Raw genomic sequence first — 17,448 nt, forward strand, 5'->3', positions numbered from 1 at the left:
GCTTGGGAGGGTGGAGGGACAGTGCAAGAGGGGAAGACCCTCTACGAGATGGATTGATTCAGTGACTGGGGTAATCAGGATGGGTGTGTCAGAGGCAGTGTTATTGGCACAGGATAGAGCAGGGTTTAGGGCTGTTGTACATAGGGTCATTATGAGTTGCAAATGACTCGACAGCACATAACAACAACAACAACTTGGGAGGGACTGGAGAGCATTATGCTGAGTAAACTCAGTCCCACAAGGACAAATATTGTATAAATAATATTGTAGAATGAATATTAGGATCTAAGGGGGATGGGGGTTAAGGTGGAAGCAGAGGGGTGAGGATGTGTAGGAGGACGTGGGATTAATCATAGGTTTGTACAAGTTGATGGGTGGGGAGGTAGGGAAATTGGAAGAAACTGCTCTGGAAAATAATGTATTTGAATTTTGTAAGTAAACTAGTATAATTTAAAAACCCACAAAAATATGATTGCTTGCTGAAATTAGAGAGAATATGAGATACATAAAAATGGGAACTTCTGCCTTTTTCTTTGATTTTCACTGTTATATCCTTCAGGCCTCTAACAACAGAAGGCAGACTATACGTATGGTTAAGAACATGAAAAAACACACACTTGTACAGTGAAAACAAGTAATCTGCTTGATTGTAGATTTGGGTCCTTTTATTTATTTGCTTTATTTAAATTGCAATTATAACACTATTGTCAATTAGCTCCGTGTGTGCCAGGAATCCCTTGCATCAGAATGAATCATGCACAACCACCCACGATACTATCTGCCTCCAGAAAGGGAGAGCAGCCTGCTTGAAATTTACTCTTCATCTTTTAAATTAATAGCTCTCTTAAAATGAACTAATGTCACCCTACCCCCATTCTTCCTCCTCCAACCTGGAAGCTTAATTTTTTCTTTCACATCTCTTTGACATTCTTACCAAAAAAATAGGCTTAGAAACTGTGAAGTCCAGAAAAGACTATGAAAATAAGAAACATTTTTTTCTCCAGTAGTATAAACTCTTACATTTATTTATGCAGAAAAAAGATCTTATTAACTAGTCGTCATTTTTATCCATAATATCAGCAGAAAATTACCCTGCAGCAGTGGCTCTATGATCAGTCACAAAAGCATATTAGGATCCAACAAGTTAATATTGATTGCTCACCCCTAAACTGTTTTTGAAACATGTTTCTGCCAGTTGCATTAGACTGCAATGTAGCATCCAATATTGGATGATGCATTTGGCAAGGTTTGTGGCAGGCATTTATAATGGGATTTTTTTTTCCTTGTCATATGTTTATTCTGTAGATTTATGACATATTCATAGGCAGGGAACTCATGATAATGAATAGATTCCTGGTGAAATAAACTCAGTAGCCCTGTGCTACTCGTGATTGTATCCTATGAATTCATTTACTGTAACCTATGTTGTTTGTTGTTACTTGTTACGTGCCGTCAAGTCACTTGGGACTCATAGGAACCCTATGTACAACAGCCCTGAAACCTGCTCTATTCTGTGCCAGCTTTACTGTCTCTGACACACCAACCCTGATCACCTTAGTCACTGTATCAATCGATCTCATCAATGGTCTCCCTCTCTTTCTCCATCCCTCCACCCTTACAAGCTTGATGTCCTTCTCCAAGAACCAGTCCCTCCTTGCTACATACCCAAAATATGTCAGACGAAGCCTCAAAATCCTTGCTTCCAAGGAGCACCCTCTCCCACATGTGTTTAAATATCACATCAACAGAGAACTACCAGAAGTCCAGGCTGGTTTCAGAAGGGGTTGTGGTACTAGAGATATTGTAGCTGATGTTAGATGGATCTTGGCTGAAAGCAGGGAATACCAGAGGAATGTCTATCTGTGTTTCATTGACTATGCAAAGGCATTTGACTGTGTAGATCATAACAAACTATGGCTGACTCTGAGAAGAATGGGAATCCCAGAACACTTGATCGTTCTAATGCGAAACTTATACTTGGACCAGGAGGCAGTCGTCAGAACAGAGCAAGGGAACACTGCATGGTTCAAAATTGGGAAGGACGTACACCAGGGATGCATCCTATCTCCATACCTTTTCAACCTATATGCAGAACAGATTATCCAGGAGGCTGGGCTCTATGAGGAGAAATGTGGGGTCAAGATTGGTGGACGAATTATCAACAATCTGCGTTATGCGGATGACACAACCCTGCTTGCTGAAACTGAGGAGGACCTGAAGCACCTGCTGCAGAGTGTCAAGGACTGCAGCCTCCAATATGGATTGAGGCTCAATGTCAAGAAGACAAAGATTCTCACCAATGGACCAATTGGCAGCATCAGGATGGATGGTGAAGAGATTGAGATTGTACACAGCTTTAGTTTGCTTGGCTCCATAGTCAACAGTCTTGGCACCAGCAGCCAGGAAATTAAAAGGCGCATTGCCATGGGAAAGTCTGCTGTTAGGGACCTCTCCAAAGTGCTGAAGAGCAGTGGTGTCTCTCTGGAGACTAAGGTGCGTCTGATACAGGCCATGGTCTTCGCAATCACCTGTTATGCATCAGAGAGTTGGACAATGACCAAGGAGGATAGAAGGAGAGTTGATGCCTTTGAGCGGTGGTGCTGGAGAAGAGTATTGAGAATACCATGGACTGCTAGGAAAACAAACAGATTTGTCCTGGAGAGGGTTAAACCAGGTGGCTCCTTGGAGGCAAGGATTCTGGGGCTCCATCTAACTTACTTTTGGACATGTTGTGAGGAGAGACTGGTCCTTAGAGAGGGACATCATGCTTGGGAGGGTGAAGGGACGGCGCAGGAGAGGAAGGCCCTCTATGAGGTGGATTGATTCAGTGACTGGGATAATTGGGATGGGAGTGTCAGAGACAGTGTGATTGGCACAGGACAGAGAGGAGTTTAGGGCTTTTGTACACAGGGTCACTATGAGTTGCAGGCGACTCGACGGCACATAACAACAACAACAACAACAACAATATCCTATCACCAGGACTTCTTCCATTCTAAGTATGTGGCATGTTTCTACTGCATTTATGGTTTTAGGTGTTAATATTATATGTTCTCATTTTTCGTTTTATTTATCAACTTCAGATTCAAGTATCTTGGATATCTAATCCTACCTCTTGGAAGCAGGCATGGCATCCACTTCCTAAACAACATGCCTCTGGAACTATGAACTTTGAGAAATGACGGAGTTATAGAAAGGCTTCAGCCCTTTTGTTCATAGGGTTGTTATGAGTGTGCTCGACTCGATGGCAATCAACAACAACAACAATCCTATCTCAGCTTCCAAGTTTCCGACAATCTAGAATGAAAATGTACAGTGTACTTTAGACACCTGTGAAGTAGGGATACACAATCTGAACTCCTAAATCTTAAAAAAATGTGCAAGGTTCATGATATTCTGGGATACTTAACATTTTGATACTTGGCTGATGAGACTACAGAACAGAAAATTTAGCTTTTCCATTCTAATTTCCCCTGCTAGTCTAATTAAGTATAAAACTACATTAAAATTATCCAATCTATCTAGATTATGCAAATAAACTATGATTTACATTGCCATAAACCTCTATTGTCTTTAAATTGTCCTATTATCAATAGGAAGAGGCTCTCTGTCACTATATCCACACATTACACACATATCACTGCTGAGTCACAGAGGGCTTCTTATTAACCTTACAAGAGGTCTTGATTAATTCTTTATTCTTTGCTTACCTTTCAAAATCCTACCATTTTTCTCACATGTATAAATGCGTTGTTTATTGTGTTCGTTGGTCTAGCTAGTTCTTCCCAGCCACTGTGTACTTACTTGATAATATCATGGCACTCTCCTGTGTTTGCCATAGACAGAAGATGATGAAGAGGCAAGAGTTGAAGGGTTGAGAGTCAACGGTAGAGGGGAAGCAATATTAGGGCCTGCAACAGTGCGGGGCCCTGCTCCTATTTCAGGCAGCTCTTTCATTCCCCACTGATCTTGAATCCCTAAACTCATCATTCTTCTCAAATTCTAAAGGGTCAGGCCCTACCAAATGACTTCCTGCCAACAGACTTTGATTAGATGACAAATAAAGGCATAAAGCACTAAAGGCATATAACAGAGAAAGCATCATACTGAGCATAAATCTGAAATGTTACCAAGAATAAACTGCCTTCTGCATAATTTTATTTAAACTCAGACTGGATTTCAATCACATTTTAATAAACAAATCTTCTTGGTCAATTAAACTCCTGGTTAATGGTTTAAACATACACACCCCCAAAAATGATAAGACTCTACTGAGTTTATCATTATCTGTAGACTTTGGTCAATTTCTAAATATTGTCTAGAGGAAAAACATAGTCAACATATACAGGAGCAGAGAAGTCTATGGACATTAAGAACATCTCCCTGAGACTATCAGACTCAAATAGCTTTCCATAAGATAACCCTAGTCTCTGGGATGATAATGACTGGAAGATGATATGATAGAAAAAGTCCTGTAAGAAATCCCTGAGAGTACATGTTTTTACCTGATGGTAAGCAGCTGCAATTGTTATTGCTATTTACAGAGAAACCAAGAGATAGGAGGTCTTAGAGGTTTGAAGAAACCTCTGGTAGCTTAGTGGCAAGGAGTTTTGCTGTCAATCCAAAGACACATGGTTTGAATCCGTCATTTATTCTGCTGGAGAAAGATTCTGCTCCCATGTAATTTACTGCCTTTAAATATCTGCTGGACAGTCAGCTATGTTTAAATTCTGACTCCATGGTACATAAAAATAATATAAAGGTGTTTGGGGTTTATTTTCTGGGGTTTTTTTGGTCTTGTTTTTATTTGTTTGTTTTAGTCTTAACACACACACACACACACACACACACACACACACACAAATCCCTTAACTAAAAAAAAGCAAGTAAGCTAATTTTTCTAGTGAATGAATTTTATTGATCATAACCATGAATTGTTACAGTCCTTTTACTTCACTTTACAATGCAAGCCCATTATCAAATACAGAAATGTGAGGCCTGCCAAGATGTGACTCTTTCTTGGCAAAGATAGATAGTAAACATATGAGTTGACAGATCTATTTCAAACACCATATGTGCTGCTTGGGTTCACTGCCATCCAAACAGGGCAAAGATTTGCTGAGTTCACTACCATCCAAACAGGAAAAGATTTGCCTCAAATGGCCTCAAAAGTGCTCACCTTGCAGCTAATAAAGCCTCTGATCATCAGGGTCTAGTAACTTACTACTTAATACTGAGCCTTCTGATTTTCATAGCCAAACTACAATGTCAGTTTATCCACAAACTCTTTCCCCCTACACATATTACACCTAACTCTGTAAATCCTTTGGGCTCCTCTGTTTGACCATCACAAACCCCTGGACTGTATGCATAGTTCACTCCCATTTTTTTGGCTCATCTATAAGATAGTCATGAGATCATCTATAATCTCCTATTTTCCTCTGAGATCTGTCTCCAAACTATCATTCTTTCTCTTCTTTTTGACTAATCTACAACATGACTCATCTATAGAAGGGCCTCAGAACACCCTCTCAGGCTAAAGGGACCTCTTTATGTTTTCCTTCTCTTCCCACTTTCCACTTCTAAGTCACTTAGAGACATGTTCCCCTCAACTCCTGCCTTATTCTGGGCAGGTGTAGCATATGCTATAGATCAGTGATCAGCTTATGTAATATGCTTTACATGTTAATGAACATTCTTTTTTCATAATTACTTCACCCAGTGAAAGGAAAATAAAATAACTAGCTTTACAAAAAATGACTCTTCCCCCCTTTTAAAAAAAATTGTGATTTTAACAAAAGTTTACAGAAAAGTTGGATTTTTAATTTTTCATTGTTGCGCATTTTCCTTCCTATCCCCTGTCTTATTCACTTAAAAAAAATTTCATTCATTGTTACATAATTTCCTCCCTCTTCCCCTTCACCTTCTGCAGCCCACTTTGTGATACACCTTTTATTCTGGACTGTGGTCATACAAATAATGCTTGATCATATATTCTTTTTAAACAGTTTTTTCCCTTCGTCTGTTCCAATGCTGTGTTCATTAATTATCCCCTTGTCTTAGTTTTCCCCCAACCCTTATGTCAGTCCTGCTTTATAACAGTGGTGTTATGCATTGTTGTCCTTTTGTGACTGAGATATTTCACTCAACATAATGTCCTCCGGGGTCATCCATGTTGTGTAATATTTCAGCAGTTCCTTGTTTTTCAGTGCTGCGTAGTATTCCATTATGTCAAAATACCATCTTTTTTCTATCCATTCATTTGTTGATGCGATAGAATGACTCTTGTAATGTCTTCTTCCTTTAGCAATTTCATGGACACCCAGTGAAATTGACCAGATATCCCCCTCAGGAGCCGACTCAACACTTCACAGTGAGTACTTGAGGAGTTAGGGACAAGGAAGTGGTAATCTGCTTTATTTGGGAAGATATGAAAAGAAAAAAGAACCAAAAAAACAAAAACAATTACAAATTTATTTTAGCCTAGAAGCTCTGCTGAAACATGTGTACCATATGTGATCTTGCTAGTCTTGTGTCCAACAGCACAGCAACTCACACACCACTGCCATGTAGCAAACTGACAGACAAATGGAGGAGACAATATGTAGTAACTTAATATTAATGGTTACCAGCTGGGGGGGAAAATAAAAAATGGGAGTTGATTGTGGTTGTACAACCTGAAGAATATACTTGGTGTTACTGAATGATACATGTAAGAATGTTTGATAAATATTGTGTATTAGTATCACAATTCTTTTAAAAAATGTACATCTATGATGATGAAAATTACAATAATGAGAATAAATGGAAATAAAGTTATTCCTAGTTACTCAGAAAAGAGTCAGAAACGATCTACACTGCAGTGCTTTTTGTCACAGCTGTCTTGATTTTAAAAATTCACTTTTATTTTGGAGATCCCTGCTACTACAGGGTCATCCCAGAGTCCAAACGGGACAATAAAGTTTGAGACAGAGAGCTACAAGCAGGGGAAGGAGTCACTTTCTCAGGTGGCATGCTGAGCTGCAAGAAAGAGAAATCTCCCTGGACAGAAATTGCTTAAAAGGAGTACCTGGTCTTGCAACACACAGCCACTCCTCAGACAAAAAAAGGACAATAAAGTTTGGCAGAGGAGACTACAGTAAAGTGAGATTCCTGCAGGGCTGCACTGCAGACCAGAGAGAACCTGAAGAAGTTTAGGAAAGGCAAGTTTTCCCAGAAAGGACTCCCAAATGAGTGGCCCACCACATAGATTGAACATTTTAAACTGGCAACTAATAAATAACATCATAAAGATAATAATTATCAACAACTTACAAAGACACAATAGAAACAGTCTAACACTTACCAAGAAAAACTTCGCATAATGTCAAGAAAGCACAGGCAGTGTCAAACACTGTGAATAAACAAAGTGAGCCTTCTCCAAAAAATGCAGAGCATATTGTAGACTCTATGAAGCACTCCAAAGTCAGGAAGACAGAAGATATACATTGATATGGAAGCATTTGAACAGTGATGGGAAAAGGTACAAGTGATGGAAGAAATTATAGAATCCAGAAATAAAGGGAATAACCTAGGGGCATAGAACCAGAAAAAAATATATTGATGGGGTGTCATTTAAACAGCTACAGAAGAAGATGTAAATGACAGGAGGGAAAAACAATGGAAGCCATTAAGAAAATGAATACTCCAAAGACAGGGAACCAGAAGAAATATATCAATGAGGAGGAACTTAATAACTATGGGGGGAAATGCAAAAAATGGAAGAAAGAATTAAAATTATAGATAAAGAGGTACAATACAGAGAGAGTACCACCAACATAGTGCTGAAAATGGCAGAAATGCATGAAATTGCAATCTAGAATATTAAAACTTAAATGACAGAAGTGTTCAACACACTAGAGGGACAAAAAGGCAGAAAAGAAGAAATGGAGCAGAAGCTAGAAGACAAGAACTTCAATGGAAAGAAACTAGAAGAAAAATCAGAGATAAGACATAAAGAAAATGAAGAAAACATTAGAATCATGTGGGATGACATCAAAAGGAACAGCATGTGTGATTGGAATTCCAAAATATGGGAGTGACAGGGAAATCACTGAGAAAATTACGGAAGAGATGTTGTTGTTGTTGTTATGTGCCTTCAAGTTGCTTGCAACTCATAGCGACCCTATGTATAACAGCTCTAAACTCTGCTCTGTCCTGTACCAATCTCATTGTCTCTGACACGCTCATCCCGATTGTTCTAGTCATCGAATCAATCCATCTCCCAGAGGACCTTCCCCTACTGCGCCTGCCCTCCACCCTCCCAAGCATGATGTCCCTCTCCAAGGACCGATCCCTCCTTACAACATGACCAAAGTATGTCAGACGAAGCCTCAGAAACCTTGCCTCCAAGGAGCAGCCCGGTTTAACCCTCTCCAGGATGAATCTGTTTGTTTTTGGAGAAGTCCATGGCACTCTCAGCACTCTTCTCCAACACCAAAGCTCAAAAGCATCAATTCTCCTTCTATCCTCCCTGGTCATTGTCCAGCTCTCTGATGCATAACAAGTGATTGCAAAGACCATGGCCTTAGTCTCCAAAGACACATCGTTGCTCTTGAGTACTTTGGAGAGGTCCATATTCAAGAAACTCAGTGAACACTAAATAGACTAGACCCAAAAAGGAAAACACCAACACATAGTGAAATTCTTCAAATAAAAGATAAGAATAGAATACTAAAAATAGCATGAGAAAAACAAAGTCAATAGATTAAGTTCTGATTTCTCAGCAGAAATCATGAAAGCAAGAAAACAAGGGGATGCCAAATTAAGAAAGTTAAAAGAAAATAATTGCCAACAAAGGATCCTCTACCTAGTAAAGCTGTCCATCAAATATAAAGAAGAAAGTAAGTCCTTTACAGAAAGAAAGAACTTAAGGAATTTTTTAAAAACAACACCAAATCTACGAGAACTTTTAAAGGAAGTTCTTCACACAGAAACACCAAAGGAAATTGGATGTACATGGTAACCTGAAACAGAAAAAGAAACACAGCAAAATGGCAGAAATAAAGCCTGTCCTATCAATAATCACATTTAACATAAATGGACTAAATATACCAATTAAGAGACAAAATGTAGCAGAGTGAATTAAAAACAAAATTGACTACAAGAGAGACATCTAAGAAAGAGTAGAGAGATAGACTCAAAATGAAAGGCTGGGAAAAAAATATTCTAAGAAAATGGCATCCACAAAAAATCAGGAGTGGCAATACTAATCTCTGATTAAATAGACTTCAGGATGAAAACCCCATAAAAGATAAGGAAGGGCACAATAGATATAATGATTAAAGGTACAGTAGATCAAGAAGACATAATCTTAGTCAAACATCTTTGTACCAAATGACTGGCCTGCAAAATACATAAAACAATGTTTAACAGAATTCAATAAGGAAAAAAAAAAATAGCACCATAATAGTCAAAGGAGATGATGCAGAAAATCTAAACTATACAATCAGCCAGCTCAACCTTGAGGATGTATTCCAGGTATTACACCCAACTAAGTTCAATTTACTTTATTCTAAAGTATATGTGATATGTTCTCCAGAATTAATCACATATTAGGATAAAACATTGAAATCATACAAAATCTCTTCTCAGACAACAGTGCCATAAGACTAGAAATTAATGACAGAGAATAAAGCTTCTAAAACCACCCATATAGAAGTTAAATACCACCCTGGTTGAATACAATTGGGTTATAGAAGAAATAAAAGATAAAATGAAAAAATTCCTCTAAAAAATGATAATGAAAATACAACATATTTAAACCTCCGGTTCAGAGATGCACCTAAAGCAGCCCTCAAGGGGCAGTTCATAGGAATGGACAAACATATAAGAAAGGAAGAAAGAGGTAAAATAAATGATCTAACTCAATACCTCCATCAAATAGAAAAAGAACAACAATCTAACCCTATATACTCTAGGAAAAAAAAAGGAAATTATAGGAACAAGAGCTGAAATCAATGAGGTAGGAAACAGAAAAGCAATTGAAACCATTAACAAGACCAGGAGCAGATTTTTTGAAAGTTGTTGTTGTTGTTGTTGTTAAGGGTCAATAAAACCAGCCTGCCTCCCTGACTTTCTCCTTCCCTCACCATTTCCCATCCTCTCTGTCTCTATTTCTTGGTTTCTTTTTACTTTATCTGCCCCTTTCCCATTCTGTTGTAGTCCTCCCCTTCTGTTTTCTGTTTTCCTTATGCTTTCTGCATACATTTCTGACCACGTCTGTTCACTGGTCATGTCTCACACTCTTCTTTCCCCTTTCTGCCTTGCCTCTTACCCTCTTTTTCTCTCCATTTCTTTCTTTACATATCTGTCCTCTCGCTTTCTCTGTCACTGCTTCTCCTCTTTCTTTGTCCACTCGCTCCTCCACACCCCTGTTTCTCTCTTCCCTACCCCATACTTCCTGTCCTGCTTCCACCTTCCTCCTCTGTCTCCTTCATTGCCTTCATCTCTGTCTCCAGCCTGTACCAGATCTGGCTGGGCCTCAACAACCTAGATGAACCTGATGACACAACCTAGTATGCCTAGGTCAGCCTTGACATTCAGCACCCATGGTACAATGCCAGCCACATGAAGAATCCTTTCAACCTGGACCAGGATGACTACAGCAATGACATCATGATGCCCTTCCTGAAGGAGGCTGTGCAGCTCACAGAAACAGTGTAGGTCCTGGTACTGCCCACCAAGCCACCTGTGGTGGGAAGCACCTGCATCGCCTCAGTCTGAGGCAGCCTGGACCCAAATGGGATAACATACCCAAATGGACTGCAGTCTTGGAACCTCCAAGTCCAACCCAATGAGGTGTGCACTGAGGCTCACACCCAGGAGATAGCAGACACCATGCTATGTGCTAAGGCTTCACCAGGCAAAGACACCTGTGCAGGTGACTCAGCTCTGTGACGGCATGCTCCAACGTATCATAGCATGGGGTTCCAACCCATGTGCTGCCAAATATATGCCAGCTGTTTTCACCAATGTCTACTTCTACACGAAGTGGATCGAAGACCCCATGGCAGTCAAACCTTAATACCATGCCTCACTTGAACACGAATAAAATTGAATGCACAGCAAAAAAACAAAAACAAAAACAAACAAACAAAAACAAAAGCAAAACCCTGACAAACCATTGGCAAACTTAACAAAACAAAATAAAGACACAACTCAATTAAGGAATAATAGAGGTGACATTATAACCAGAGGAAATTAAATCTATATTACTGGAGTATTATCAAAAGCTATATGGCACTTTACATACAGGCTATGGCCTTTGCAATCACTTGTTATGCATCAGAGAGTTGGGCAATGACTAGGGAGGATAGAAGGAGAATTGATGCCTTTGAGCTGTGATGCTGGAGAAGAGTTTGTACCATGGACTACCAAGAAAACAAACAGATTCATCCTGGAGAGGGTTAAACCGGGCTGCTCCTTGGAGGCAAGGATTCTGGGGCTTCCTCTGACATACTTTGGACATGTTGTAAGGAGGGAGAGGTCCTTGGAGAGGGACATCATGCTTGGGAGGGTGGAGGGATGGCGCAGGAGGGGAAGACCCTTTGTGAGGTGGATTGATTCAGTGACTGGGGTAATCGGGATGGGTGTGTCAGAGGCAGTGCGATTGGCACAGGATACAGCAGGGTTTAGGGCTGTTGTACGTAGGGTCACTATGAGTCACAAGCAACTCGGTGGCACATAACAACAACAACAACATATGGTACTTGGGCCTGGTTTTAATTGTTTTTGGTCAAACGTTCTTCTAGAGCGTATTGCCCTGGTCTGTCCACTTGCTGTACAGAGGTAACTCATGGTTGCTGTGATGCTGAAACACGGTGACACTGATGTGTCAAATGTAATAATTGTCACCCATGGTGGACAGTATTTGGTGGAGCTCCCCAATAAAAACAAGCTTGGAATCAGGAGTGGCATCCACTTCCAAAATAGCTTGCCTCTGGAAATCCTACGAACCTGGAGATACGATGAAAGTCACACAAGTGTTCAGGTGTTTCATTCATAGAGTCTCTATGAGTCACCTATGACTCGACGGCACTTAACAACAACAACAGCAACAATACTACGACAAATTGGAAAAACTAAAGTAAATTAACAAATTCCTTGAAACTCATGCCCTACCCAGATTGACACAGTCAGATCTAGAACACTTGAACAGACCCATCACAAAAGAAGAAATTGAGCAGGTCATAAAAAGACTCCCACATACAAAAAAGTCCTGGACCAGATGGCTTCATTGCTGAATTCTACCGAACATTCAGCGAAGGTCTATCACCAATTCTCCTTAAATTATTTTAAAAAATAGAAAAAGAAGGAACACTCCCAGAGTCATTCTATGAAGCAAGCATAACCCTAATACCAAAACCAAGCAAAGAAACTACCAAAAAAGAAAACGACAGACCAGTATCTCTTGTACACATAGATGCAGAAACCCTTAACAAAATCCTGACCAATACAATCAAACAGCACACTGAAGAAATAATTCATCATGACCAAGAGTAATTCATAATAGGTGTGCAAAGATGTTTTAACGTAAGAAAAGCAATCGATGTAATTCACCACATTGACAAAGTGAATAACAAGAACCACATGATCCTAGTAACTGATGCAGAAAAGGCATTTGAAAAAAAAAAAATAAAAACCCCTTCCTCATTAAAACAGTTAGCAAAATAGGACTAAAAAGGAATTTCCTCAACATGGTGAAAAGAATGTGTGCAAAACCAAGAGCCAGTATCATTCTCAATGGAGAAAGAGTAAAAACATATTTTTTGTGAACAGGGACAAGACAAGGATTCCCACTGTCACCACTTGTGTTCAATGTTGTACTAGCAGTACTTGCTTGGCAATACAACAACAGAAGGAAATAAAAGGCATTCACATTGGCAAAGAGGTGGTCAAATGGTTGCTATATGCAGATTATATGAAAAAGTACACAGAAAACTCCAAAGACTCAACAACAACAAAAAATTTATAGCTAGTGGATACAAGATCAATATTCAAAAGTCAGTGGGATTTCTCTACAATAACAAAGATTATTCAGAGATGGAAGCCAAGAAAGCAATACCATTTACAATGTGTTGCTGTTAGGTGATGTTGAATCAAGTATGACTAATAGTCACCCTATGAACAACAAACCTGAACCCAAGTCCTGTCCTTTGCCATCCTCACTCTTCCTGACACACAAGAACCCATTGCAGCAGTCACTGTGTCACACTACCTGGTTGAGGATCTTTCTCTCCTTTGCCAACCCTCCACCCTTCCAAGCATCATGTCCCTCTCCAAGGAATAGCACCTCCTAGCAACATCTTCAAAGTATGGGAGGCGAAATCAGATAACTGTTAGTCCTCAAAGTAACATCATTACTCCTCAATAATTTGGAGAAGTTCCTAACTGCAGATTTTTTCCATTGCAATGAGTCTTCTTATTTTCTGACTGCTTATACCAAGGGTGTCAATTGTGGAGCCAAGCAAGATGAAGCCGTTGACAGTTTCAATCTCCCCTCCATCCATCATGATGTTGCCTATCAATCTAGTGGTAAGAATCTTTGTTTTCTTGACATTGAGATGCAATCCATACTGAAGGCTGCCTTCCTTGATATTCTTCAACAAGTGCTACAAGTCCTCCTCACTTCCAGCAAGCAAAGTTGTGTCATCTGCATAATGAAGGTTATAAATGAGTCTCTCTCCAATCCTGATGCTGCATTCCTCTTCACGGAGTCCAGCTTCTTGAATAATTTGCTAAGCATATAGATTGAATAGATATGGAGAGAGAATAGGAATAGTTTGAGGCATTACATACCAATGATTAAAGACCAGATGAGTTGTGGGATGATATCAAGGATATCATACGTGAAGAAAGCAAAAGGTGTAAGCAAAAGGTCATTACAAAAATAAAGGAGAATGAAAATATCAAAAGGTATGTCAGAAGAGACTCTAATAATTGTACTGGAGCATCGAGAAGTCAAAACAAAAGGAAAAATATGTTGTAGTAAAAGAGCTGAAAGGAAGATTTCAAAGGGCAGCTCAGGAGGACAAGACAAAGTATTCTGTTGGAAAGTGCAGAAAGCTGGAATTGGAGAATAAAAAGGGAAGACTGTGCTCTGCATTTCTCAAGCTGATAGAACTAAAAAAACACATTTAAGCCTTGATTTGCAATGCTAAAAGGTGCTATGGATCATGCAGGAGTGGCATCCGCTTCCTAAACAACATGTCTCTGAACTTTGATAAATGGTGATAGTTACAGAAAGTCTTCAGGCCTTTTGTTAATATGGTCACTGTGAGTCATGCTTGACTGGAAGGCAATTAACAACAAAAACAATGGACAATGAAGGACTGGCATCCACTTCCTAAACAACACGTCTTTGGAAACTCCATGAACATTAGAGAAATGACAATCATTATGGAACGTGTTCAAACCTTTTGTTCATAGGGTTGCTATGAGTCATACTCAACTTAATGGCACTTAACAACAACAACAATGGGCAATATATTGAATGACACAGAAAACATCAAAGAATATGGAGGGAATACACAGACTCACTGTACCAGAAAGAACTGACTGACACAGAAAAATTTCAGGACGTACCATATGAACAGAAGCCATTGGTAATGAAGAAGGAAGCAACACCCTGAAGGCATTGACAAAAAATAAGGCCCCAGGAATTGATGGGATACCAATTGACTTGTTTCAGTTAACAGGTACAGCCTAGGATGCACTCACATGTCTATGCTAGGAAATTTGGAGGACCAAATGGATTGGAAGAGGTCCATATTTGTCCCCATGCTCAAGAAAGGTGAGCCAACTGAATATGGAAACTATAAAACAATACCATTAATACCATATACAAGCAAAATACTACTGAAGATAATTTTAAAACTACTAGAAATAGTACCTAGATAGGGAACAGCCAGAAGTTCAAGCAGGATTTAGAATGAGGCCAGGGCACTAGGAATATCTTTGCTAATGCCAGGTGGATCCTGGCTGAAAGTAAAGAATACTAGAAGAATGTCTATTTGTGCTTTAATGACTGCAGTGGCATTCGACTGTGTGGATAATAACAAGATGTGGCTGACATTGAGAAGATTGGGAGTCCCAGAGATCTTTATTGTGTTCATCTAGAACTTATACCTGGACCAGGAAGAGGCTGTTATTAAACATAGCAAGGGAACACTAAAATTAAGAAGGGAGTGTGTCAGGGTTACATTCTCTCCCATATTATTTACAATAGCCAACCACAGATTGAGATATTTAACAATAAACCTGACTGAAGACATAAGTGCCCTTTAAAAAGAAAACTACAAAACACTTCTCTGAGAAACAATAAAATATTTAAATAAATGGGGGAAATGTTCCTTGTTCATGGATAGGAAGACTCAATATAGTGAAAATGACAATCCTACAAAAAGCAATCTACATGTTTCATGTAATCCCAATATAAATATCAAATTCATTTTTCAAAGAGATTGAAAAGGTAATTATCATGGGCAGGGGGTGGAGTGTTAATCACAAGATTGCTCAATTCGATGGTTTGAAGGGAGAAGGGAATGAGAAGGATCTTTTTTTTTTTTGAGAAGGATCTTTTGTGAGAAACAATGTATTCAAACTTTGTAAATAAATCTATATAAAATGAAAAAATAAAAACCCATTAAAAAAACCCAAAACAAAAATTAGGTAATTATCAAGTTTATTTGGAGAAGAAAGAAACACCAAGTAGGCAAAGCATTTCTGAAAAACAAAGTGGAAGGCATAGCACTCCCTGACCTCAAAACCTACTACACAGCAGTAGTAACCAAAATAGCCTGGTACTGGTACAATGACAAAAGCATAGATCAGTGGAACTGAATCAAGAACCCGGAAATGGACCCATCTATTTATGGTCAACTGATACTCAACAAGGAAATAAAATCTACCAAATGGGGAAATGACAGCTTCTTTAACAAATGGTGCTCGCAAAATTGCACTGCTACATGTAGAAAGCAGAAACAGGAACCACATCTCACACCATACACAAAAATCAACTCTAGATAGATCAGAGACCTTGGAGTAAAGCCCAAAATCATAAAGTTCATCAGAGACAGACTGGAATCAAGCTTAGACAGCCTAGCCTATTTTATAAAGAGTCTAACAAATACAGCAGAAATACACAACTAGTAAAGGATAAAATTGATGAATAGGGCCTTCTAAAGATTAAATCCCTGTGTGCATCAAAACCTTTTTCCAATAGGATGAAAGGAAATTCTACCAACAGGAAACCATATTTGGCAATCATCTCAGACAAAGATCTCATAACAAATGTTTACAGAATACCAGCACAAGAAAAGGACTGATAAACCAATTACAAAATGGGAAAAAGATATGGAAAAACTTTTCACAAAGGAAGACATTTAGATGAACAACAAACACAAGAAGAAATGCTCAAAATTATTTGCAAAAAGAGAGATGCAAATCAAAACCACAATGAGATACCATCTCATCCAAGAAGCAGTGGCAAAATTTAACAGAACAGCAAGCAGTAAATGTTGGAGAGGATGTAGAGAGATAGAAACTCTCATACGTTATTGGTGGGATTATATCCCACCTCTCTGGAAGGCACCACTCTGAAAAACAATTTGATGTTTCCTCAAAAATCTGGGCACAGAAACTCTATATGACCCAACTATTTCACTGCCAGGAATATACTGCAAGGAAATTAGAGCTGAGACACAAACAGAAATTTGTAAACTAATGTTTATAGAAGCATTATTCACCACAAGAACATAGAAACAGTCCAAATGTCCAACCACAACTGAATGGATTGAGAAACTGTGGTACAGTCACATGATGGAATACTATGCAGCACTCAGAACAATGATTTCTAAAAATACTAAATAACTTGGGAGAGACTGAAGAGTATTATGCTGATTGAACTACCTCAATCTCATTAAGGACAGATACTGCATAAGACCACTATTGTAAAAATAGAAGGATAAGTAGTAAAATGTGCTTGGGGATTCGGAGGGGGGGGATTGTGGGAGCAGAGGGATGAGAATGAGTAGGGGGAAATCAGCCACCATAATTTTGTAGGTGGTGGGAGGGGGTAAAGGAAATGGTCACAATCCAAAGGGGACCTGAAGAGATGGGGTAATGGTGGGTATACTCCACTGGTGATTAATTTTATAAAATACAATATATACAAATGATTGTATAAAACAATATCAATGAAAGAAAATGTGAAACACAGAAGAAATCCAAAACACTACAGTTTTAAGGAAAGCTTCAAAAAAGAGCGAGTAACTAACCCACACTGTAAGTTTATTGTCACTCTTAAAAGACCAGTTCTTCTAGCCCACACTATTATAAGTCTAGCATCTTGAATCTGTCTAGAATCTGTCAGCATTTACTAATTTTGCAAGTAATAAATAAATATAT

General features: G+C 39.0%; 1 protein-coding gene across 1 annotated transcript in view; it reads left to right on the forward strand.

Annotated features, from left to right (window-relative positions):
* CD96 (CD96 molecule) overlaps positions 1 to 17,448 on the forward strand; it is a 182,276-nt gene that overhangs the window by 150,754 nt on the left and 14,074 nt on the right. The window contains exon 11 of the mRNA XM_006895355.1: positions 6,308 to 6,373. Within this exon, the coding sequence (XP_006895417.1) occupies positions 6,308 to 6,373 (66 nt within the window). The remainder of the gene's footprint in view (positions 1 to 6,307; positions 6,374 to 17,448) is intronic.

The sequence above is a fragment of the Elephantulus edwardii genome, unplaced genomic scaffold, assembly GCF_000299155.1.
Source record: "Elephantulus edwardii isolate Elephantulus edwardi_28Jun2011 unplaced genomic scaffold, EleEdw1.0 scaffold00165, whole genome shotgun sequence".
Lineage (NCBI taxonomy): Eukaryota > Metazoa > Chordata > Mammalia > Macroscelidea > Macroscelididae > Elephantulus > Elephantulus edwardii.